General features: G+C 45.5%; 1 protein-coding gene across 4 annotated transcripts in view; it reads left to right on the top strand.

The window, feature by feature from the left end:
* Positions 1–24,853, top strand: part of arhgef10la (Rho guanine nucleotide exchange factor (GEF) 10-like a) — a 125,465-nt gene that overhangs the window by 10,280 nt on the left and 90,332 nt on the right. For 3 of the 4 annotated variants that reach the window (XM_029775136.1, XM_029775137.1, XM_029775140.1), the window contains 13 exons: positions 276–303; positions 3,354–3,541; positions 14,818–14,922; positions 15,253–15,383; positions 16,306–16,404; positions 17,070–17,178; positions 18,108–18,211; positions 18,586–18,663; positions 19,739–19,918; positions 20,935–21,051; positions 21,782–21,874; positions 22,655–22,825; positions 24,550–24,695. In XM_029775136.1, coding sequence (XP_029630996.1) covers positions 276–303; positions 3,354–3,541; positions 14,818–14,922; positions 15,253–15,383; positions 16,306–16,404; positions 17,070–17,178; positions 18,108–18,211; positions 18,586–18,663; positions 19,739–19,918; positions 20,935–21,051; positions 21,782–21,874; positions 22,655–22,825; positions 24,550–24,695 — 1,549 coding nt within the window. The remainder of the gene's footprint in view (positions 1–275; positions 304–3,353; positions 3,542–14,817; positions 14,923–15,252; positions 15,384–16,305; positions 16,405–17,069; positions 17,179–18,107; positions 18,212–18,585; positions 18,664–19,738; positions 19,919–20,934; positions 21,052–21,781; positions 21,875–22,654; positions 22,826–24,549; positions 24,696–24,853) is intronic. The other variant, XM_029775138.1, reaches the window with a different exon arrangement.

Below are 24,853 nucleotides of genomic sequence, written 5' to 3'. Positions count from 1 at the left end.
TCCTGTGGTCTGTTTTCATCAGCGATTGTCTTCTTGGAGACACAGGACTGACCGCTCTATTCATAAAACAAGGTCAATTAAGATGAAGTAAAGGGGAAATAAGATATACTTTTGTGTAGTTTTGCTCATATTGAGACCTATCTGGATGTTTTCCAAACTTTTTAACTGTCCTTCCCATATGGTACACGTTGTACAAGTTATAGTAACAAACACAAGCATGACGTTACATTAAAAAAAAAGATGTCTAATGTCTCCCGCTTCATTTCTCCCCGCAGATGTTCCAGTTAGCAACCCACCCAGGCGGTAAGAGACTCTGCTTTCTATCTGCATTCCATCTTCAGGGGTTGTGTGGTTTGGCCTCATAGGAGGAAACATCTGTCTTCATTAAGTTATCAATATATTGTATTAGCATGACCCAAAATCATAAACATCTCTATGGCGTGTCAAAGTAAAAAGGTATAGGACTGATATGTTTAGAAAAGGAAATCAAAGGAGATGGCAAATCTGTGACAGAGGCTATGTTGGGAAGAAAACTCTTCCATGTCTAACATAGTGAATCAGTAGCCTAACAGGTACTCTGTAGTCTGCAGGTTATAGCAGTTTGCAGTGTAAAAAGTTGTATATGAGTTAGGGGGTTCACTAGAATGTACATTAGAAACATGTTATCAACCAGTGTACTGTATCAACCTTTTCATTTGGGGTCCCCTGTCTTGGTAGGGGCCACTGGTCCTGGTTAGGTCCCAGCATGATGGTGTGCTAGGAAGTGTGTTGGGAAACCTGTGCTGATAGGAGAGCCAGGGCCTGTCGTTCCTGTGGGCTTTCCTGTGCTGAAAAGCGGGGTGTATGTGAGTGACTGTGATAGTGTGTGTGTGTATCTGTGGGTCTGTGTGTGTGTGTATGTTTGAACAGGGTTGGATTGTGAGAGAAGGGACTGTGGTTTCTGCGATTTCTCCTCTGGAAGATTTCTGCTGAGTACACTGTTTCACTGTGGGTCAATATTCTCCCTTTCCTAGTGGAGCTATCAATAGCTTTTTCCTCCAACAAGGTGTAAGGTGTGTGTCAGCACGTTTGCTCTGTGTGTCTGTTTCAGCTCAAATTCAGATATTTTTGCATCGCAAAGAATACTTTGTAATAGAAACATGGTTGTAGAACATGCATAACATGTCTACAGGTCTATTAAACTCAGGAAAGCAGTGGTATTGTGTGTGTGCGTGCGCGTGTCTAGGTGCATCTGTTGATTCTAGGACCTTTGACAGATAGCTTTCATTAAGTGAGACCCTTAAGATGAAAAGTCCTGGACAACGGTCACCATGACAACTTGACACTTGACATTTATACGGCTCTGCTTTATGTTCAGTTGAGCTGTAACCTTAGACTAGAGGGGCACACATTTAACGCTCCACCTAAGCAACCCCACTTTACAACACTCCTTTTCCTTTTTTCTTTATCTTCATTCCACCCTTACTGTCTTCTCTGCACAGTATTCTGCTTAGTGGTAGATCTGCAAGCTGGGTTTGCAAGCTGTTCAAGTAAACAATGTTACAAAAGACACAGATACCGTATACAGACCTGTGTACACTGTCAGGGGGCAGACGCAAGATGCAGTTGCTATAGCAGGTGGTGTGTTGTTTGGTTAGACTCGTTATAGCAACTGTAGTTACGAGGAAGGTCTAGCTAGCCCATCATCAGCATGGTCAGCACTATTTCCATAGAGACAGGAGGAAAGCCAAGTAAACATGGCTCCCTGGTCGACTGTGTTCTGTAGTTAGAGGGCGTTGAAACACATCTAAGGCCTTGCATTCAGGCTGCTCACACTGTGCCTCAGTCTGTTCTATTTGCATTGAAACACGTTTGCCATTTCTTCTGCTATAGGCCTATGACTCACAGGGGCTTGTATAGACAAGTGAAGGGCGTAGGCCTACAAAGATGAACCATCAAATATATACTTTTCCAGTCTTTTAAACATTGAAATAGTTTGTGTTCTCAAAAAATGTCTTGTTAAATCCCCATTTGAAACCACAGTAATGAGACATGCGTTCTGTATGAATTTTACAGAACAGAACGGGTTTCTTGTGTTTCATGATGAGGCATTACATATGCTGTGTTATTAATATGTCTGAGGCACATTCTACTCCAGCATAGTTTTTCTAATAATTTATTTTAGAAAGTTCTTATTCATAGAAAACTGCTTGAGTAGACAATACTCTGTAAAAACTCTTAGCTGTAATATGTTGGGTTGTCATTGCCAGCCCTGTGAGCTGCTTCCTGACTGAGTCTGGTGTCTTTGGGGAGGCAGTGCAATGTGAACAGTTGAAACGTTTATTAGCGGACATTACTAGGAACTGGGTTTGAAGTTTCAACATTACTCAAACAAGCTTTAGCTAACGCCTTTACTGTTGTCTTGCCAAAGAAGGTAATGCAATAATATATACAGAAAGTCTGGCCAACAGGTTGCTTGCAAGCTATATTTGGCTTCAAAATATTTCCTACACAACTAAACAGCGTAATTCTGTAAACATTGAGGACTGTCAGGCATGCCTGGAACAGGGGAGAGGTACAGTATCTTGCTGACTGATTGACATACTGGCTGTTGGCAAAGCCGAGAGGGATGGTGGGAGGGATGCATTTAATGAGATTGGTTTCTCCTCCATCCCAGATCTAGCTGTATAATCAAGCATGTGGGAGGATTTCTGTAACTCTCACTGGTAGCTTGAAAACATAAGGAAGTGGTAGCTCTTTACAGAATACCTACAAGATCAGTATTAGGAGATGTCTCAAAGGCAATATTCCAGGGCCAGTCATTATTATGGTCAGGCTTTAGGTATGGCAGGTGATCAATGGCTATCGTTTAGGGGGATCTTTCATAGCTCACAGTTAATATAACAAGCAGGAGGTAAGGTCACATTATCATATTCATGGTCTCACATGAGTTCACCTGGATCAGATGACTCTCTCCATCCCTCACAACAGCAGTCATCAGAATCATCACACCACAGTGAATAGGACTGAACAACCTAGCAGAAATGAGCTGCACTAGGAACATATAGCTGTGACAGGTTTAAGGAAGTGTTACACCTCGATCACATCAACAGCAGTCATCAGAATCATCACACCACAGTTGCACACATTTCCAGATTATGCTGCGCACCATTTTGTGCAATGACACTGTCTGTGTGATCAAGGCGTTAGCATGCTGGGACAGCAGTGCTTCAGACTCTTTGCCCCGCCTACTTCACCTTTCCTCCTTGACCTCCTCCTCCTCCTCCACACTGCAATTCACTTGTAATGAACCACACAGCACCCAGCCTAGAGTGGTCATAACTGCTTTTAATACTCTGCCTGGTATGTTCCAGGGTCTCTGGCCCGGTCGAGCTGGTTGAGCCCATTGCTGCAGCACCTTCAGTGGGAGAGCAGCCCCGGGAGGAGTCCCAGGGAGGGTCTGGTCCTGGAGACGTGATACCAGTGGAGAACCAGACCAACTCGGAGGACCAAAGTGTGGAGACTGAGAAGAAGAGCTCCAGCCTGAGGGAACACTCTGAAGGTACAGAACTGCATAGATATAGATACATGAAACATAATATAGACAGAAGAGAGCAAGCTTACACCAATTACAGTATAGGCCTTCATAACCACCATTGTTTTACAGTAATAAAATAAACTGTATTGGTCTGTAATCGTTGTGTGGAACTTCCAAAGGGCAACGGCCAGCACACACTCTCTCCCTCCCATGATTTGATTTCAACATGGACATGACATGTATTAAATTAATTCAGGATGAGGATCAATAGTGGACTACTGGTCTATTTCCACCAAGGGAAATTGCTCTTGCTGACATTAGGCTATTTGAAGGTGATCCACTAAAGACTCTGTAAGGAGCCTGACTAAGCCAAGCTCTGCTCAACTTTATTTCACCTTTCTCTTTAGTTGTCTTTCACATACTCCCTGTTCTTGATGATATTGAAAAATGTATGCCTTAGTTCATAATAGTAATCTATTTTAAGTGTGGTGTAAACATTTTTGGCATCATGCATGGATACTGTAGAAATCTGATTTAACAATCTGTACCTCAGTTTTGTGATCAGTTCCTCTGTCCAGTGTCTGTGACCTTTTGCCCATCTTAATCTTTTATTTTTATTGGCCAGTCTGAGATATGGCTTTTTCTTTGCAACTCTGCCTAGAAGGCCAGTATCCTGGAGTCGCCTCTTCACTGTTGACGTTGAGACTGGTGTTTTGCGGGTACTATTTAATGAAGCTGCCAGTTGAGGACTTGCAAGGCGTCTATATCTCAAACAAGACACTCTAATGTACTTTTCCTCTTGCTCAGTTGTGCACGTGGGCCTCCCACTCCTTTTTCTATTCTGGTTAGAACCAGTTTACGCTGTTCTGTGAAGGGAGTAGTACACAGTGTTGTACGAGATTTTCAGTTTCTTGGCAATTTCTCGCATGGAATAGCCTTCATTTCTCAGAACAAGAATAAACTGATGAGTTTCAGAAGAAAGGTATTTGATCTGGCCATTTTGAGCCTGTAATCGAAACCACAAATGCTTATGCTCCAGATACTCAACCAGTCTAAAGAAGGCCAGTTTTATTGCTTCTTTAAACAGCACAACAGTTTCAGCTGTGCTACCATAATTGCAAAAGGGGTTTCTAATGATCAATTTGCCTTTTTGAAATGATAAACTTGGATTAGCTAACACAATGTGCCATTGGAACATTGGAGTGATGGTTGCAGATAATGCGTCTCTGTATGCCTATATAGATATTTCATAAAAAATCAGCCGTTTCCAGCTACAATAGTCATTTACAACATTAACAATGTCTACACTGTATTTCTGATCAAATTGATGTTATTTTAATGGACAAATATTCTATAGGATTGAGGTCAGGGCTTTGTGATGGCCACTCCAATACCTTGACTTTGTTGTCCTTAAGCCATTTTACCTCAACTTTGGAAGTATGCTTGAGGTAATGGTCCATTGGGAAGACCCATTTGTGACGAAGCTTTAACTCCCTGACTGATGTCTTGAGATGTTGCTTCAATATATCCATATAATTTTCCTTCCTCACAATGCCATCTATTTTGTGAAGTGCACCAGTCCCTCCTACAGCAAAGCACCACCACATGATGCTGCCACCCCCGTGCTTCACGGTTGGGATGGTGTTCTTCGGCATGCAAGCCTCCCCCTTTATCCTCCAAACATAACGATGGTTAATTTGTCCAAACAGTTCTATTTTAGTTTCATCAGTCCTGAGGACATTTCTCCAAAAAGTATAATCTTTGTCTCCATGTGCAGTTGCAAACCGTAGTCTGGCTTTTTTATGGCGGTTTTGGAGCAATGGCTTCTTCCTTGATGAGTGGCCTTTCAGGTTATGTTGATATATGACTCGTTTTACTGTGGATATAGATACTTTTGTACCTGTTTCCTCCAGCAACTTCACAAGGTCCTTTGCTGTTGTTCTGGGATTGATTTGCACTTTTCGCATCAAAGTACATTCATCTCTAGGAGACAGAACGCGTCTCCTTCCTGAGCGGTATGACGGCTGCGTGGTCCCATGGTGTTTATACTTGCGTACTACTGTTTGTACAGATGAACGTGGTACATTCAGGCATTTGGAAATTGCTCCCAAGGATGAACCAGACTTGTGGAGGTCTACAATTTTTTTTCTGAGGCCTTGGCTGATTTCTTTTGATTTTCCCATGATATCAAGCAAAGAGGCACTGCGTTTGAATGTAGGCCTTGAAATACATCCACAGCTACACCTCCAATTGACTCAAATTATGTTAATTAGCCTATCAGAAGCTTCTAAGGCCATGACATTTTCCGGAATTTTCCAAGCTGTTTAAAGGCACAGTCAACTTAGTGTATGTAAACTTCTGACCCACTGGAATTGTGATACAATGAAAATAAGTGAAATAATCTGTCTGTAAACAATTGTTGGAAAAATGTATTGTGTCATGCACAAAGTAGATGTCCTAACCGACTTGCCAAAACCATAGTTTGTTAACAAGAAATTTGTGGAGTGGTTGAAAAACGAGTTTAATGACTCCAACCTAAGTGTATGCAAACTTCTGACTTCAACTGTATGTGTGACGTCAGTATCAAATCAAATTGTATTTGTCACATCTGCCGAATACAACAGGTTTAGACCTTACTGTGAAATTTACATTTACATTTAAGTCATTTAGCAGACGCTCTTATCCAGAGCGACTTACAAATTGGTGCATTCACCTTATGATATCCAGTGGAACAACCACTTTACAATAGTGCATCTAAATCTTTTAGGGGGGGGGGGGGGTTAGAAGGATTATGCTTACTTACAAGCCCTCAACCAACAATGCAGTATGCATGTGTGCGAGTGTTATGTGTGTGTGTGTTGGGGTGTCAGTCAGTGTAAGTATGTGTTAGAGTGTCGGTAGCGTCCAGTGTGTTTGCATAGAGTCAGTGCAAGAGAGTTATTGCAAAAAAGGGTCAATGAGGTAGTCCTGGTAGCCATTTAATTAACTATTTAGCAGTCTTGTTAAACAGTCTTATGGTTTGGGGATAGAAGCTGTTCAGGTTCCTGTTGGTTTCAGACTTGGTGCACTGGTACCACTTGCCATACGTTAGCAGAGAGAACAGTCTATGGCTTGGGTTGCTGGAGTTTTTGACCATTTTTTGGGCCTTCCTCTGACACCGCCTGGTATAGAGGGATCTTGGATGGCAGGGAGCTCGGCCCCAGGGATGTACTGGGCTGCACTCACCACCCTCTGTAGCACCTTGTTGTTGGGTGCCTTGCAGTTGCCGTACTAAGCGATGATGCAGCCAGTCAAGATGCTCTCAATGGTGCAGCTGTAGAACTTTCATTTCAGCATTCGGAGGGGGAAAAGGCGATTTTGTGTCCTCTCTATAACTGTATGGGTGTGTGTGGACTTACATTCCTGTAGACTGATACAAATCTATTTGACAAATTTGATAACACTGTTGCTATTTAGTCATACTACAGTATGGATGTTCTGTGTTACTATCAGTACTGGATTACTACAGTATAATAATACGTTTGTAACCGATTCAAAGATTCTGGTAGCTGGTCACTGAGTTCAATACCAGCTTTCAATTTTCTTCTGGTCCTAATATTACGACCAGTCTGGGTCCTAATCCCAGGACTACCGTCAAGCAATGCCATACTGTGCTAAAAAGGTTTTCACCAAACCAAGATGAAACTTGCCTGAGTTCTGTAGTGTTGCCTTCTGGGATTGTTGGGGAAAATAAACTAATCTTGAAGAAATACACTCAGGCTGTTTGAAATAATGAGCACTGTTCAGAAGACTGAGTCAGTTACTTTGCAGATCTGCAGATAGTCAGGCTGATAGCCAAGATTCAGTTATTCCCTTTTCATTCGGTACACATTCTTCACAGAGAGAGGATGTGTGCATGTCTGTGTGTGTGCACGCTTGCGTAGCTAATTCCTATTGTAGTAGAAGAACACTGTCTGTTTTGTCTCTCTCTTGGATTGTGTCCAAGGTTATTTCGAATCGTATATAGAGCTGTGGCGGCTAATCCATGTCAGAATACACATTAATTGAATCCAGTGATTGTTGATGTTTGAGGTTTATAAGGAACCGTTCCAGACAAATCACAATTTAAAAACGAATCAATAAAGCCCCTAAGCTAAATTAGGCTGAAACACTCTCAAAGCAATTAATGACAAATCCTGCGGACCGTGGAGATAGATAGGGTCGATACATTACAAACAAAGTGGATATAATCATGTTGCCACAATTCCATAGCACAACCCCACACTTACCACAAATAAAAACAACACACAGGGCCGTCCTGCTAATATAATCAATGAACTGTTGATGTTTTCAAGACTATGATATACAATGGCAAGAAAAGGTATGTGAACCCTTTGGAATTACCTGGATTTCTGCATAAATTGACACATCATGATCAAATTTGATCTGATCTTCATCTAAGTCACAACAATAGACACAAATAGTGTGCTTAAACTAATAACACAGAAATTATTGTATTTTTCTTGTCTTATATTGAATACATCATTTAAACATTCACAGTGTTGGTTGGAAAAAGATTGTGAACCCCTAGGCTAATGACTTCTCCAAAAGCTAGTTGGAGTCAGGAGTCAGCTAACCTGGAGTCCAATCAATGAGACGAGATTGGAGATGTTTGTTTGAGCTGCCCTGCCGTATAAAAAACACTCACAAAATTTGAGTTTGCTATTCACAAGAAGCATTGCCTGATGTGAAGCATGCCTCGAACAAAAGAGATCTCAGAAGACCCCAGATTTAGAATTGTTGACTTGCATAAAGCTGGAAAGGGTTACAAAAGTATATCTTAAAGCCTTGATGTTCACCATGGTAAGACAAATTGTCTATAAATTGAGAAAGTTCAGCACTGTTGCTATTTTCCCTAGGAGTGGCCGTTCTGCAAAGATGACTGCAAGAGCACAGCGCAGAATGCTCAATGAGGTTATTAAGAAGAATCGTAGAGTGTCAGCTAAAGACTTACAGAACTCTCTGGAACACGCTAACATCTCTGTTGACGAGTCTACAGAGACGTAAAACACGTCTACGTAAAACACTAAACAAGAATGGCGTTCATGGGAGGACACCACGGAAGAAGCCACTGCTGTCCAAAAAAAACATTGCTGCAAGTCTGAAGTTTGCAAAAGTGCACCTGGATGTTCCACGGCGCTACTGGCAAAGTATTCTGTGGACAGATGAAACTACAGTTGAGTTGTTTGGAAGGAACACACAACACTATGCGTGGAGGAAAAAAGGCACAGCACACCAACATCAAAACGTCATCCCAACTGTAAAGTATGGTGGAGGGAGCATCATGATTTCGGGCTGCTTTGCTGCCTCAGGGCCTGGACAGCATGCTATCATCGACGGAGAAATATATTCCCAAGTTTATCAAAACATTTTTCAGGAGAATGTAAGGCTATCTGTCCGCCAATTGAAGCTCAACAGAAGTTGGGTGATGCAACAGGACAACGACCCAAAACACAGAAGTAAATCAACAACAGAATGGCTTCAACAGAAGAAAATGAGCCTTCTGGAGTGGCCCAGTCAGAGTCCTGACCTCAACCCGATTGAGATGCTGTGGCATGACCTCAAGAGAGCAGTTCACACCACGCATCCCAAGAATATTGCTGAACTGAAACAGTTTTGTAAAGAGGAATGGTCCAAAATTCCTCCTGACCGTTGTGCTGGTCTGAAAAGGTTTGGTTGAGGTTATTGCTGCCAAAGGAGGGTCAACCAGTTATTAAATCCAAGGGTTCACATACTTTTCCCACCCTGCACTGTGAATGTTTACATGTTTTGTTCAATAAAGACATGAAAACGTATAATTGCTTGCGTGTTATTAATTTAAGCCGACTGTGTGTCAAGAGTTGCTAGGAGTGGTGGTAGGAGTCAGGCGCAGAGAGCAGAGGTAAGGAACTTTGTGTTTATTAAATAAAACACAACACAAACGACGCCAACACAACCGGCGTGGAAAAAATGCAAATTGCCCAGAACAGGTGCATAGCATGAATATAAGATAATAGTAGTAGATCGCCAGCACATCCAAATACAAAAAACACAACCTGACGCTAAATAATCCCGCACAACACTGGGCGGGTTAACCAGGCTTAAATAACCAAAATCAATAAACCAAATGAGGGACAGGTGCAAACAATAAGACATACCAAACGAAAAGGAAAAAAGGATCAGCGGCGGCTAGTAGGTCGGCGACGACGACCGCCGAGCGCCGCCCGAGCAGGCAGGGGAGCCACCTTCGGTGGGATTCGTGACAGTACCCCCCTCCTGACGCGCGGCTCCCGCAGCGCGCCGCCACCGACCTCGAGGGCGACCCGGAGGACGAGGTGCAGGGCGATCCCCATGAAGGCGGTGGAACTCCCTCAGTAGTGGGGGGTCCAAAATGTCCCTCCTGGGTACCCAGCACCTCTCCTCCGCGCCGTACCCCTCCCAGTCGACGAGGTACTGTAGGCCCCCCCCCGAAGTCTGGAGTCCAGAATGGCGCGTATCCTATACGCCGGGGACCCCCCAATGTCCAGCGGGGGGGGAGGAACCTCCGGCACCTCACCTTCCTGCATGGGACCAGCCACCACCGGCCTGAGGAGAGACACATGAAACGAGGGGTTAATACGGTAGTAAGATGGAAGTTGTAATCGGTAACACACCTCGTTTATCCTCCTCAGGACTTTAAACGGCCCTACACACTGCGGACCCAGCTTCCGGCAGGGCAAGCGGAGGGGCAGGTTTCTAGCCGAGAGCCAGACTCGATCCCCCGGTGCAAACACAGGGGTCTCACTGCGGTGCTGGTCAGCGCTCTTCTTTTGCCGTCCACTCGCCTTGGTGAGTGCGTCCTTGACGGCTCTCCATGTGTCCTTCGAGCGCTGCACCCAATCCTCCACCGCAGGAGCCTCGGTCTGGCTCTGGTGCCATGGAGCCAGGACCGGCTGGTAGCCCAACACGCACTGGAACGGTGACATGTTGGTAGATGAGTGCCGCAGAGAATTTTGGGCTATTTCTGCCCATGGCACGTATCTCGCCCATTCTCTGGGCCGGTCCTGGCAATACGTCCTTAGAAACCTACCCACCTCTTGGTTCACCCTCTCAACCTGCCCATTACTCTCGGGGTGGAAACCCGAGGTCAGGCTGACCGAGACCCCCAAACGTTCCATGAACGCCCTCCAAACTCTGGACGTGAACTGGGGACCCCGATCAGAAACGATGTCCTCGGGCACCCCGTAGTGCCGGAAGACATGGGTAAACAGTGCCTCCGCAGTCTGCAGAGCCGTAGGGAGACCGGGCAACGGGATGAGACGACAGGACTTCGAGAACCGATCCACAACGACCAGGATAGTGGTGTTCCCCTGAGATACGGGAAGGTCAGTGAGGAAGTCCACTGACAAGTGTGACCACGGCCGCTGTGGAACGGGGAGGGGGTGTAATTTCCCTCTAGGCAGGTGTCGAGGAGCCTTGCTCTGAGCGCACACCGAGCAGGAGGAAACATAGAACCGCACGTCTTTACCCAAGGTGGGCCACCAGTATTTCCCCCTCAGGTTCCGCACTGTCCTCTCAATCCCAGGGTGACCCGAAGAGGGGAGATTATGGGCCCATCGAATCAATCGATCACGGAGACCAAGCGGTACGTACTGAACACCTGCCGGACACTGCGATGGTGCAGGTTCCGACCGTAACGCCCGCTCGATCTCCGCGTCCAGCTCCCATACCACCGGAGCTACCAAACACGACGCCGGAAGAATGGGAGCCGGATCGATGGCCCTCTCCTCGGTGTCATATAGGCGGGACAGTGCGTCGGCCTTCGTGTTCTGTGAACCTGGCCGATAGGAGATCGTGAACCGGAAACGGGTAAAGAACATGGCCCACCTGGCCTGACGCGGATTCAGTCTCCTAGCTGCCCGGATGTACTCGAGATTACGGTGGTCAGTCCAGATGAGGAAAGGGTGCCTAGCCCCCTCAAGCCAATGTCTCCACACCTTCAGAGCCTTGACCACAGCTAACAACTCCCTGTCCCCCACGTCATAGTTCTGCTCCGCCGGCCCCAGCTTCCTAGAAAAGAAAGCGCACGGGCGGAGTTTGGGTGGCGTGCCCGAGCGCTGTGATAGCACGGCCCCCACCCCAGTCTCGGACGCGTCCACCTCCACTATGAATGCCAAAGAGGGATCCGGATGAGCCAGCACTGGAGCAACGGTAAACAGCTCCTTCAAGCGACTGAACGCTCTGTTCGCCTCTGTTGACCAGCGCAAGCGCGCCGGACCCCCCTTCAGCAGTGAGGTAATGGGAGCCGCAACTTGACCAAAGCCCCGGATAAACCTCCGGTAGTAATTGGCAAACCCTAAAAACCGCTGCACCTCCTTTACCGTGGTCGGAGTCGGCCAATTACGCACGGCTTTAACGCGGTCATCCTCCATCACCACCCCCGAGGTGGAAATGCGATACCCTAGGAAGGAAACGGCTCGTTTGAAAAACTCACATTTCTCAGCCTTGACGTACAGGTCATTCTCCAGCAGTCGTCCAAGCACCTTGCGCACCAGGGAGACATGCGCGGCGCGGGTGGCGGAATAAATCAAGATGTCGTCAATATACACCACCACCCCCTGCCCGTGCAGGTCCCTGAGAATCTCGTCAACAAAGGATTGAAAGACGGCTGGAGCATTCTTTAACCCGTACGGCATGACGAGGTACTCATAGTGGCCCGATGTGGTACTGAATGCGGTTTTCCACTCGTCTCCTCCCCGGATACGCACCAGATTGTAAGCGCTCCTGAGGTCCAGTTTCGTGAAAAACCGCGCGCCGTGAAATGATTCCACCGCCGTAGCGATGAGAGGTAGTGGGTAACTGAACCCTACTGTGATGGAATTTAGACCTCTATAATCAATGCACGGGCGCAAACCTCCATCCTTTTTCTTCACGAAAAAGAAACTCGAGGAGACGGGTGACATGGAGGGCCGTATATACCCCTGTCTCAGAGATTCCGTGACATATGTCTCCATAGCCAACGTCTCCTCTTGTGACAATGGGTACACATGACTCCTGGGAAGTGCAGCGTTTACCTGGAGATTTATCACGCAATCCCCTCGTCGATGAGGTGGTAATCGGGTCGCCCTCTTTTTACAGAAGGCGATAGCCAAATCGGCATATTCTGAGGGAATGCGCACTGTGGAAACCTGGTCTGGACTCTCCACCGTCGTCGCACCGATGGAAACTCCCTTACACCTGCCTGAGCACTCCTCTGACCACCCTCTGAGAACCCCCTGTCTCCACGAAATATTGGGATTGTGATTGGCCAGCCAGGGAATCCCCAGCACCACTGGAAACGCAGGAGAATCAATGAGGAAGAGACTAATCCGTTCTCCATGATCCCCCTGCGTTACCATGTCCAGTGGCACCGTGGCCTCCCTGACCAGTCCTGACCCTAATGGTCGGCTATCTAAGGAGTGCACGGGGAAAGGTTGGTCCAACGATACCAGGGGAATCCCTAGCCTTAATGCGAGCCCACGATCCATAAAGTTTCCAGCTGCGCCTGAATCGACTAGCGCCTTATGCTGGAAAGAGGGAGAAAACAAGGGGAAAGTTACTAAAACGAACATGTGACCAACAGGGGGCTCTGGGTGAGGTTGGTGCTTACTCACCTGAGATGGACGAGGAGTGCTCCGCCTGCCATCCCGATTCCCAGAGGAGCTCCCCCAGCACCGGTCGGTAGTGTGTCCTCTCCGACCACACTGGGGACAAGGGGAGCCTCCTCCTCCGGTTCCCCTGGACGCGGCCCCCCCTAGCTCCATAGGAATGGGAGCTGGAGGACCTGGAGGTGGAACCAACAGGACCCCGTCTGGACGCCCGCGCGCAGCCAGCAGATTGTCAAGACGAATGGACATGTCGATCAGTTCATCCAGTGACAGGGTAGTGTCCCGACAGGCTAGCTCACGGCGGACGTCCTCCCGGAGGCTACACCTATAGTGGTCCATCAGGGCCCTGTCGTTCCACCCCGCTCCAGCAGCCAAGGTCCGGAACTCCAGAGCAAAGTCCTGTGCGCTCCTCGTCTCCTGACGCAGGTGGAACAGCCGTTCACCCGCCGCCCGGCCTTCAGCTGGGTGGTCGAACACGGCCCGGAAACGGCGGGTGAACTCGGGGTAATGATCCCTTGCCGAGTCTGGACCATACCACACTGCGTTGGCCCACTCCAGGGCACGTCCCGTTAAGCAGGAGACGAGGACGCTTACGCTCTCCTCTCCCGAGGGAGTTGGATGAACGGTAGCCAGGTACAAATCCAACTGTAGCAGGAACCCCTGGCACCCAGCCGCCGCTCCATCGTACTCCCTGGGGAGAGCCAGGCGTAGGGCTCCGGGTCCGGACGTCGGTGGAGGGGTAGATGGTGGAGGGGGATTTGGGGCTGGGGATGCGGTAGGGAGGCCACTCCTCTCCCATCGGTCCATCCTTTCCATCATCTGCTCCATCGCTGAGCCGATTCGGTGGAGGATGGTGGTATGGTGAAGGACCCGTTCCTCCATCGATGGGAGAGGAGGGGAGGCTGCTCCTGCTGACTCCATAGCTGGTGCGGGATTCTGTCAAGAGTTGCTAGGAGTGGTGGTAGGAGTCAGGCGCAGAGAGCAGAGGTAAGGAACTTTGTGTTTATTAAATAAAACACAACACAAACGACGCCAACACAACCGGCGTGGAAAAAATGCAAATTGCCCAGAACAGGTGCATAGCATGAATATAAGATAATAGTAGTAGATCGCCAGCACATCCAAATACAAAAAACACAACCTGACGCTAAATAATCCCGCACAACACTGGGCGGGTTAACCAGGCTTAAATAACCAAAATCAATAAACCAAATGAGGGACAGGTGCAAACAATAAGACATACCAAACGAAAAGGAAAAAAGGATCAGCGGCGGCTAGTAGGTCGGCGACGACGACCGCCGAGCGCCGCCCGAGCAGGCAGGGGAGCCACCTTCGGTGGGATTCGTGACACTGTGTTTGTCTGTTGTTGTGACCTAGATTAAGTGAAGATCAAATTTTATGACCAATTTATACAGAAATCCAGGTATTTCCAAAAGTTTCACATACTTTTTCTTGCCACTTTCCATCTAACTGATGTAAATGGCACTGACAATTACAACATAGAAGTGACAGAACCTTGGGGTACAATGCTTGGGGGGGAAAAGCTTGTGGTTTTGCTCTTGAAGTTTGGTTGCCTTGCAAAATAACCACTGACAAGCCCTCCTCCTGGCTCTCTGGCTTGGGGTTGTGACTGGTCCTTACTGTCTTCCCCAATAGGTGGTGTGGATGATGATGATGAGGCCAATGCAGCGCTCCAGACAGGGAGCCCGGAGGTGATCTATGATGACGTGCCCTGTGAGGGACCACTCTCTCCTGACGAAGGTGAGTTCTGGGGCAGGGGCTCGGGCCACTGCCTGCTTTTATTGGATGTCTCCCCTGTCTGATACTGCACCATCAGTCTTTGGATCAATGCACATCAGACCTGGGTTCAAATGCCATTTGGTTCCTCTTAAATACTGCGCTGTGCTTGATTGAGCTTGAGGATCTGCTGTCTAACAATGCATTGTCAGTCCTTGGATCACTGTACAGTCTTTGTGCTTTGTTGATGTCAGTATATCTATGTATGTGTGTGTGTGTGTGTGTGTGTGTGTGTGTGTGTGTGTGTGTGTGTGTGTGTGTGTGTGTGTGTGTGTGTGTGTGTGTGTGTGTCAGGGGATATGATCTACGAGGATGTGCACAGAGAAGAAATGCCCCAGGGTGCAGGCAACGGTTGGAGCTCCAGTGAGTTTGAAAGTTACGACGAGCAGTCTGATACCGAAAGCAAACTACCAACCCGCAGCAAGGTAGGAGAGATGGCGTTCTGTTGGATATGTCTGTCTGTCTATCTGTCTGTCTGTTTGGATTTTTGTTCAATGCATAAGACATGACTCAAAGAGAATATTTCACCCAATGCTACTGCTCTCCCAACACACTTATTTTATTCATGTGAGAAACTGTTGGGGAAAATACAAAGAACATGAAACATGTATCAGCCTGTCTGGGTGGGTTAATATTCTCACTTTGTGGCCTGAGAATAAACAAGCTTCCTTCTCACTTGAAAGGCATCAAAGTCATGACACTGTCTCGGGGCTGTATATTATAACCATAATGTAGGTGACTGTAGGCTCTCTCTCCTCCACATGGGGGCAGTATATACTCATTGACGTGGTCAGACTTGGTCCAGTCTCATCCCTGTGTATATACCGTGTATGTAGAGTACACTATGGGGAAGTTTTGACTAAACATATTTGACTGAGCTGGTGCTATTGATACGTAGATTTAGAAAACATTCTATGAAATGATATCCATATACAAAGGGGAGTGATGACCTGCTTGTTATGAACACTTGCTTGTTACATTTGGGCAGAAACGATGGTGGCTTTACTGAAATGAATATCACAGCAGGAGGTAGTCTATGAACATCCCCTCCTCCCTCTTCATGTCTGCCTCAACCTCCCCTCCTGCACTCACTTCCTTCACCAAGATCATTGCTATTAGTCTAGGCTGACATTACCCTTTGACCGACGCAGTGCTCTAAGCTTCCGCTCTCCATCCTTGTGATTAATCCAGGTGTTGCCTTGCTTGTTTTGTCTTGATCCCTTTTCCCTCAATTTTCTGCTGTCTCATCTCCCTTCATCCCTGTGTCCTCCTGTGTGGTTTAACACGACCTGCCCTGACCTGCTTCGCACCACACTGCCCAACACCTGTGGCGTTCCCGTACTGTAGCAGTACTCCCCTGACGTGCGTCGGCTGAGGGAGCGTTGTGCCAGGACCAAACGTGAAATAGCCATGAGGCTGGGTGGGAAAAACAACTATGACACCAAGGTATATCACTGGCAGTAAGAAAACACAACATGACATCAACTTTGAACTAAAAATTACATCACCCAGAAGGCTATGCAAGGATTACAATATTACCAAAGCCAAAATATGCCTGCTGTAGTATGAAGTGCAGTATGAAGTGCATTATAATGATTCACTTTCTTTACCATTCTGTCCTTGCTAATGTTTCTCTGCTTTCCTGCAAACAGTCGTTCTCATGAGAGATTTGTCTCTCTCCTTCTAGTTTAGTATCAGGACAAGTTTTAGGGATACATGAATAAGTTAAACACATTTTCATCCATAAACACGTTGCCAGTTGCTCCAAGTTGATAACCTAGTTTCCTGAAGTGGCATCATTTAAAAATACCACCACCATGGGTATATTCTGGGTCTGTGGGCATCACGAGTCTGCTGGGCCTCAGTGATGCTCAGGGTGGGGTTTGTGGTTTTTCAGAATCTATGATCTCCTCATAGACTTCCTGATTAGTGACTAGATCAGACAGTTACAGACCAACTGAGAGGCGCATATGGCAGTATTCATGGCTTGATGCATCCAGTGTCCCATCTCTCTCTATCTCTCCTTGTGGATTACTCTGCAGTGTTTCCTGGCTCTGTCCTCTCTCTCCTCGTGGACTAACTGTTTTGGACTCTTTGTCCTTTTGAACCAGGTTCATCAGCTAATGAAGGCCGCTAGGAGTGGGACCAAGGATGGATTAGACAAGACCAAAATAGCCTTCATGCGGAGAGTCTCCTTCCTGCACAAGAAGGACCACTCAGGTAATCTGGGGAAAAGTTCTTCAAAATGACTTTTTGCCAAATTACTGTCTCAGATGAAAGTATCCCTCTTATGGAGATATGTGTAAATTTGTTGTGAAATGAGAGTTTCTGTGGAAAATAGGAGTTCACATACATTTCATCTGCCGCTTTGAATTAAGCTGCGGTGGAGAACTTGTGTGATGCTAACCGAGCCAAAAGTAATGTTAGAGGCAGATAGAGAAGAAAGCCTCCCATTTCCTTTCCAATCCCAGCTTTAAAAGAGAAAAGACTCGTGGAAAAATGATCTAAACGATGTAAGATATTTCAAATGACACAGCTGGGATAAGTCGAGCGGCTCGCGCCGATTAAAGACAGACTCTGTGGTGAACGGAAGGGTTTGATGTGTGGGAGAGGAACGGGCAGAAAATCTCACATGACAGAGGTTGTACCCCAGGAAGCCTCGGTACACAATGGAACCAGATTACCATCCGTTAATGGAGTGTCGAGCAGCTCCAGAAACCACAGATAACAGAGCCACAAATCAAATCATTTTTCAAACAATCAAAAAGAGGTAAAGAGGCCAGTGGTTCTATTTGTAGCTGTTGATCAGGGAGAATCTCGGCAGCATTATATATTTCTGATACTGACACACGATTATCATTCCAAAGTCATTAATTGGAGTGGTGTTGGCTGGCGAAAATCAGTTTTAGTATCTAGGTCTGTATGGTTGCAGGGAAGTTTGGATTTTGTTTAGTGCCTTCTGAACGCCTTTGTATTCATGCTGTTCATTTGAAAGATCTTTTTCCCTCCTAAGTCTTTCATGCAGAGTGCAAATGTCTTTATATTTTAGAGATAATAAAGTTGGAGGTCATCTGGGAGTGTGGCTCCAGTTGAGATGTGAAAGCTGTAAATGTGCCTCTGGGTGTGTATGTGTGTGTTCCCCTGTGCAGAGGATGTGGAGGATGACGCAGGGTACCTGGATGTGGCTGTGTCAGAGGTGAAACAGCCTCCTGCACAGCTGAGCCCCATGCCTGAGGGACTGAGCAGCCAGCAGGTGTGTATGCAGATGTTTGTGTGTGTGTCAGAGTATTCTGTGAATATCTAGATTCATGTGATATGCATGCAATGATCCAAACAATCTTTTTCTATTGGCAACACTGACTCAGTAGTACAATTGGGAGAAATATGTCTGCTACAGTTAAGTACAGGGCTACTCATTTCAAGGGAAACCTCAGGGTAAATCGAGGCCACATAAAAAAAAGGCTGCCCCACCCAAACTCTCTTACCCTATTACAATCACACGCTCAGGCATGACTACAGTAGCCATGTACTATCAAACAACCTGTCACACACTCCCATCATGCTGTTTTCTTTGTGTGACCGTTGACCTTTGACCTGTATGTTTCCCTGCCTGGCCTCCTCTCTCAGGTGGTCAGACGCCACATCCTGGGTTCCATCATTCAGAGTGAGCGCAGTTATCTTGAGTCCCTCAGGAGAATCCTTCAGGTGAGCGCTTTACTTCCTACCATCCCTCCTCCGCCCTATGTTAACTCTGACAGATGTAATACTTTCATCTTTTCAGCATTTAGGAATGAGTCTGAAAAGGAAACTGGAGATAAGTATGAAATTACCAGGCTTGCTCCGCATAAATAATCATGATAGAACACATTCCTCTCACATCTGTGGTGCCCCGCTGATGCTAAGAGAGAGATTCTCTCTGTCATGTTTTCACAGAATCACAGAATGGGATTCTCTCTTCTCTTTTTCTGTGGTGGAGAGAGAAGCATTCGTTATCTCTCCTCAGAGATGAAGAGACACACCAGCTGAAATGGAAACAGGCGTGATCAGTGGGAGGGTTATGTTTTCTGTTAAGATACAATGCTGTACTACCTTTGTTTTGTCATGAGATGATTGTGTTTGATAATTGCGGATGTTAATCCTTTTTTGGGATTTTGCTTTCCATTCAAAAAGGCCAACTCACTGCTAGAGGAAACATAAAAGAAAAAAGCCATGGGCACAATTGTTTTTAACATTAAGAACAGCGACTTCAGTCCTATAAAATCAGAAATTGCCTGTGTTATGCCCCCTGTCCATATTCCACTTGTCGATAATTAATTTGCTGTGGAGGATTTATGGTTGGGCAGGGGAAGCTTGTAAAACAACAATAGCAGCACTAGTCTATCATCTATTGTTGTTTCCAAACATTGACTTTCATTGCTGATTTTCTGCTGACTGCATCTGGCAGTTTCTGATTTCACAGATTACATTTGCCATATTTAAATGACTCACTTTAAAAGACATTGCAGTAATGTGCACATGTTTTACACAGTTGACTAGTTTTGATACTGTACAGCATCTTAACTAATTGCAATTGCTTATAGGAGTGTTACTAACTGACGATTGCATCAATGTGCCTTCCAGTAAGGGTCCAAGCCCTGTTGGATGCTGCTGTTGTATCTGTTGAGAGATGTTGCTATTGAAGTGTGGCTTTTTATGATCAGGGCCTACCTGTGTATTTTATATCGTTCTCTACCTTAAAGCACACATAATCCAAGTTAACTTGAGTGTACTGTTTCCCCAGGAGTACCAGAGGCCCTTGCTAGAGGCAGACCCACGCATCCTGAGCCCACGGAAGATCCGGCCCATATTTCACCGTCTACGGGAGATCACTCAGTGTCACTCCATGTTCCAGATTGCACTGGCATCACGTGTGGCTGAGTGGGACAGCAGTGAGAAGATTGGGGACCTATTTGTGGCCTCGGTTAGTGAGACTTTATGTGTGTGAGAGAGCGAGAGAGAGAGAGAAATATTATATTTGTCCAAGTAAAATTAGTCAGTTTTCCTATCAGAAGACAATTTCCACACACAGTTATAATGAGCTGCACTTCAAATTGAGAAAACAACACTAACCTCCAACATGGAGATAATTACATTTTAGATGAATATCTCTTTTGCAGCTAATAATCTCAGAATATGTGTGCTTATTGCATTGGCACTGGTCCATTGGACTAATGTATGAGTGTGCTGCTGTGACCCTCTGCAATGTGCTCATCCATAAGGCTTGCTCATTATTTACCTATCAAAGACACCATTCCAACCCCTCTGCCTTCCTACTGGCCCTGTTTGTTGTGATGTTTCATTGATATCCTGACACCAGCCAAACGAGCCTGTTGTGAGAGGTGATTTCTCTTTTTCACCTGAGTGTGGATTTGTCACCCAGATGTTAATGTTTTATGCTATAGGTCTCATACTTGTATCTGTGTGTTGTTTGTGCCTGGCTTGCAGAGCAGATGAAGTAAAGGGTTAATTTCTATGTGAGACTGGCTAATTTTCTAGCTACTGCTCCTCCAGCTACTGCTGCTGTCAGCAGCCCGCTTAGTGTTTAATCAAAGGAGAGCGAATGACTGTGTGCTGTCGCAGCCGCCTCTCATCATCCCCACCTCACCGCCTCTAAAGGATTGTGAAGGGTGTTTGTTGGTCTCCTGGATGGTAAACAGATCGGGGTGTTAAATACCACATTTAAATGGCCATTTTCTACCCTTCACAACATTGAAATTACCTGTGGATTTCCAGTATTAGGATTGCTAGATGAGCTGTTGAATTTCTAGGAACTTCGATCTGTCAGAAGAAAGATATTGTCAGACGTTTTCACAGATCAAATAACCAAACATGACTTGTCCCTGTATTAATTTGTTTCATGAAATAGCCAACAGATTCCTGATCTGAAATCCAAAGGTCTTGTGTTTCCCATAATCCCACCTTTCTGGGTTTCCACAGTTTTCCAAGTCCATGGTGCTAGATGTTTACAGCGACTATGTCAATAACTTCACCAATGCCATGGCCCTCATAAAAAAGGCATGCATGTCCAAACCAGCTTTCCTGGAATTCTTAAAGGTAAGTTACAAAGTAGGCTTGTCTATGTGCTTTTCTCTCTCTAATACACTCTATTTTTCTTGAAATACTCTCTAACCAACGGTCACAGCCACTATTTAATTAGGCTCTTATATTCTACTATATTTTACTAGTGTCTTGATACTTGGTTAAAAGTGTAGTTGCTTTATTGTTTCTCTTTCAACAACTTGAAATCTTTCGTTTTGTTATATATATATATATATATATATATATATATATATATATATATATATATATATATATATATATACACTGTATACTGCACTAACAGAGAATATTTATACTGCACCAATTAGCAACTCTTACATACTGTACAGTGCACCTTCTCAAACCTAAAGTCTCACACAGTAAGCTGTATTTAATGATGAACCTGTTCGGATGATGTCAGTGTAGCACATTGTGGCTGTTATTATCAGCAGTTTTCTATTCATACACAGCCGTAGGACTTCAGTCCCTGTGTTATGACCTACACCCACACTCATATACTGTACACTGACCACCTCCATTTACTCATTCTCTACTGACCAGCACAGACACCAAAGTCTGTTTCTCCACACCTTACTAACCTAAACCCACTGCTACACTCCTAAACTCTATATATCGTGTTCCTCTGAATAAGCACTAAAGGTGTCTTTCTCTTAGTGTATTGATTATCTTCTGACTGTACTATGCTATGTTGTTTATGTAAACCTACTTGTCCTGTGTTGTGTAGAAGAAGCAGGCGTCCAGTATTGATCGGATCACCCTGTACGGCCTCATGGTGAAGCCCATCCAACGCTTTCCCCAGTTCATCCTATTACTGCAGGTATATGCCTTTACCGGAACCTTCATCACTGCTAACAGTGACTAGATAATGTCATATTAGAAAACATAAAATATAAACAATCTGAGATTTACACCAGACAATGTTTTATAGACCTAATCAAGAGTTCTGCACATGGCATGATACTGTACATTGGGCAGATGAAATCTAATATAGCAACATTTTCTAAATCCAACACCAGGCATGGCTCTACTTAGCTAGGGCTGCCAAGTGCATAACCATATGAGCTTTTCATGCAGTCAACTCCTTTTTCTTCCTTTATTCATCCTCTCTCAAGATTGTGTGTGCAAAGATTTTGATTTGAACTTGCGTACTGGAACAGCAGTACCTCATTTCATCCCTCAGTAGGCATCGATTATCCACGAATTCAAAGATAAGTTATGAATATGAATTAGGCGTTTTCCTCTTGCCTAAAACTCAAGACTCCGGAGAGGGAGTGTCTGTGTTAAATCATACGTTGCACAGGGAACTAAGTTTAAAGCACTTAAACCCTTCTGGGACTCACACACAGAATACATGGCCCTATTTCTGCAGGTCCACAAGCACACACAGGTTCAGGTAAGCCAGACACACACACACACACACAGATCTGTGATGAAACTCAATAAATCCTTGGATTTTTTTCATAAATATGAAAACTTAAACGATGGGCTTTTACATTGCTCTGGGCCTTACACACAGAAACACGTGCACGTGCACACACACACACAAACCAACACCTATTCACTTTATTTAATGTTTGTTCCTGTGTTTGTCTCTTAGGACATGCTGAAGAACACACCGAAGGGTCACGTAGACCGCCTGCCTGTGCAGCTGGCTCTGACTGAACTGGAGATGCTGGCTGAGAAGCTGAATGAACAGAAACGTGTGGCCGACCAAATAGCTGAAACTCAGCAGCTAGCACGCAGTGTCAGCGACCGCTTGCTCAGCAAGGTGACCGAACCACTGCAATACACATGGACACACACTTGCACAAACACAGAAAGCACATGCACGGCATAGCATGCACATGCATGCACGCACACTTGCACACACAGACAGACAGACACACACAACGACACACACAGTAATCAACCTGCTCACTATGTGGCTCAACCCCAGAGCCCTTCCTCTACCTCCACTGTGGTATCAGCATGAGCCAAACATCTATGCATTAGGCTATATAGCCATCACTTACATTACCTTCCCAGACAGTCTAAGAAAGCATTTTTATTTAGAAAAATCATTGCCCAGAAATGATGCCCATTTTCGCCCCTGAACTGCCTCCAAACACCACGGCAGGGGCGTACCTTCTCCATTACCACACTGGAATTACAGTCTAGACACTGCAAATCTGAACAAATGCATTTCTGAATAAGAGGAATTAGGGGGTAAATGAGACATTTAATTGGAAACTGTGAGAGAGTTATCTCTCCCCAGTCTCTCACCTTCTCCTTTCCCTCTCGTTTCCACCTCCCCCCTCCTTTCCTGCTGCTGTTCTTTTCTTCCCTCTCCATCTCTTTCTCTTGCTCCCTTTCTCATTCTTCCTCTCTCTCTCTGTCCTTCCTTCGCTGTCTTTCTTCTACTGGTCCATGATGGTGAATTTTCCAGAGCCCTGAGATGAGCTGATTCGGCCAATCTCGTCTGCTCCACACATAATTCCATTTATTGTAGTGAGACTGCAGAATTGCAATAGGAAGCAGCTCTTCCATAACCCCATAACCGTCCAATGAAATATTAATTATTTGTCTCTAAGTATCTAAGTCAGTGGAATAGGGGAGATAACACTGTGAGTCGGAACAGGTTGAGGTTTCCGTTTTACTCTATCTCTCAGACACAAAACAGTCACAAAACAGTCACTCATGCACACAGACGGTTGACACTTCTGAGGGGCCCTTCCATAACTTCCATCTGTCTGCCTCTTGAGGGTGCTGCAGTTCTGTGATCATAGAAGACAGGCTACTGTTTGACTAATGACTCATTTCCCAAGCCATCTGAACAAAAGCCAAGCACTGTTACTGATTCCCCACAGATATAACAATCCATTTTGTGAGATGTGACAGGATGTAGAGCACTGTGTATTGTAATATGGACAAAACAGAAATTCATTATTCATAAAATTGTGATTCTATGGAACAAACATAAACATTAAAGTGGGACACTGTATCGGAGTTGCATATTTGTACTTTACCGTCCGTTCAGTCTTTGGGTTTTACTGTTGTTGTAATTACAATTTTTTTCAGAAGATTGTTTTAGAATTCATAAAACTGACTGTATTGATTCAGCTGGACATAAAAAGTTACTGGACCAAGTAATAAAACTACTTCCTATTATATTACCCTTTGCCATGCACTTTAGGAAAGTATGCCTTGTGTGTTTTCACACACTGTAGTATACAGCAACATTTCTGTGTGTGTGTGTGTGTGTGTGTGTGTGTGTGTGTGTGTGTGTGTGTGTGTGTGTGTGTGTGTGTGTGTGTGTGTGTGAGCATGTGAATGTGTTCTGTGTGCCCTGACTGCACAACCCTACCTTGATCTGCTACTGATTCCCAATGAGACACTCACTTAACCAGACTTTAGCCTGCCTGCTGTGCTCCTTAGCAATTGAACTGAAACCCTGGGGAATTGGCACTTTGTGATGTGTCTTGAGACAGTGTCCTGATTGCTCTGTCCCTTTAGCAACTGAACTCAGACCAGGGGTCACTGGTGCTTTGTGAGACGTTGATTGAGACGGTGTACGGGGAGCGAGGCCAGGTTCTGAAGTCTAAGGAGCGCAAAGTCTTCCTCTTCAACGACATACTCATCTGTGCCAACATCAACATCAAGTAAGTGGTGGGTGGTTCCACCTCAAAAAGCACAAGAAAGAGGATTTCAACACTCACCATGTCAGATTGTTCTGAAATCCTTTCTGTAGTTAGAAACAGATAAGATTAGCATTCCTGCAACATTATTTTGTTGAACTATAATTTGATCTCTGAGAAAT

This window comes from Salmo trutta, chromosome 14 (genome assembly GCF_901001165.1).
Source record: "Salmo trutta chromosome 14, fSalTru1.1, whole genome shotgun sequence".
NCBI classification, from domain to species: domain Eukaryota; kingdom Metazoa; phylum Chordata; class Actinopteri; order Salmoniformes; family Salmonidae; genus Salmo; species Salmo trutta.
Note: the sequence above shows the minus strand (reverse complement) of the source record. Positions and strands in the feature narration are given on the sequence as shown.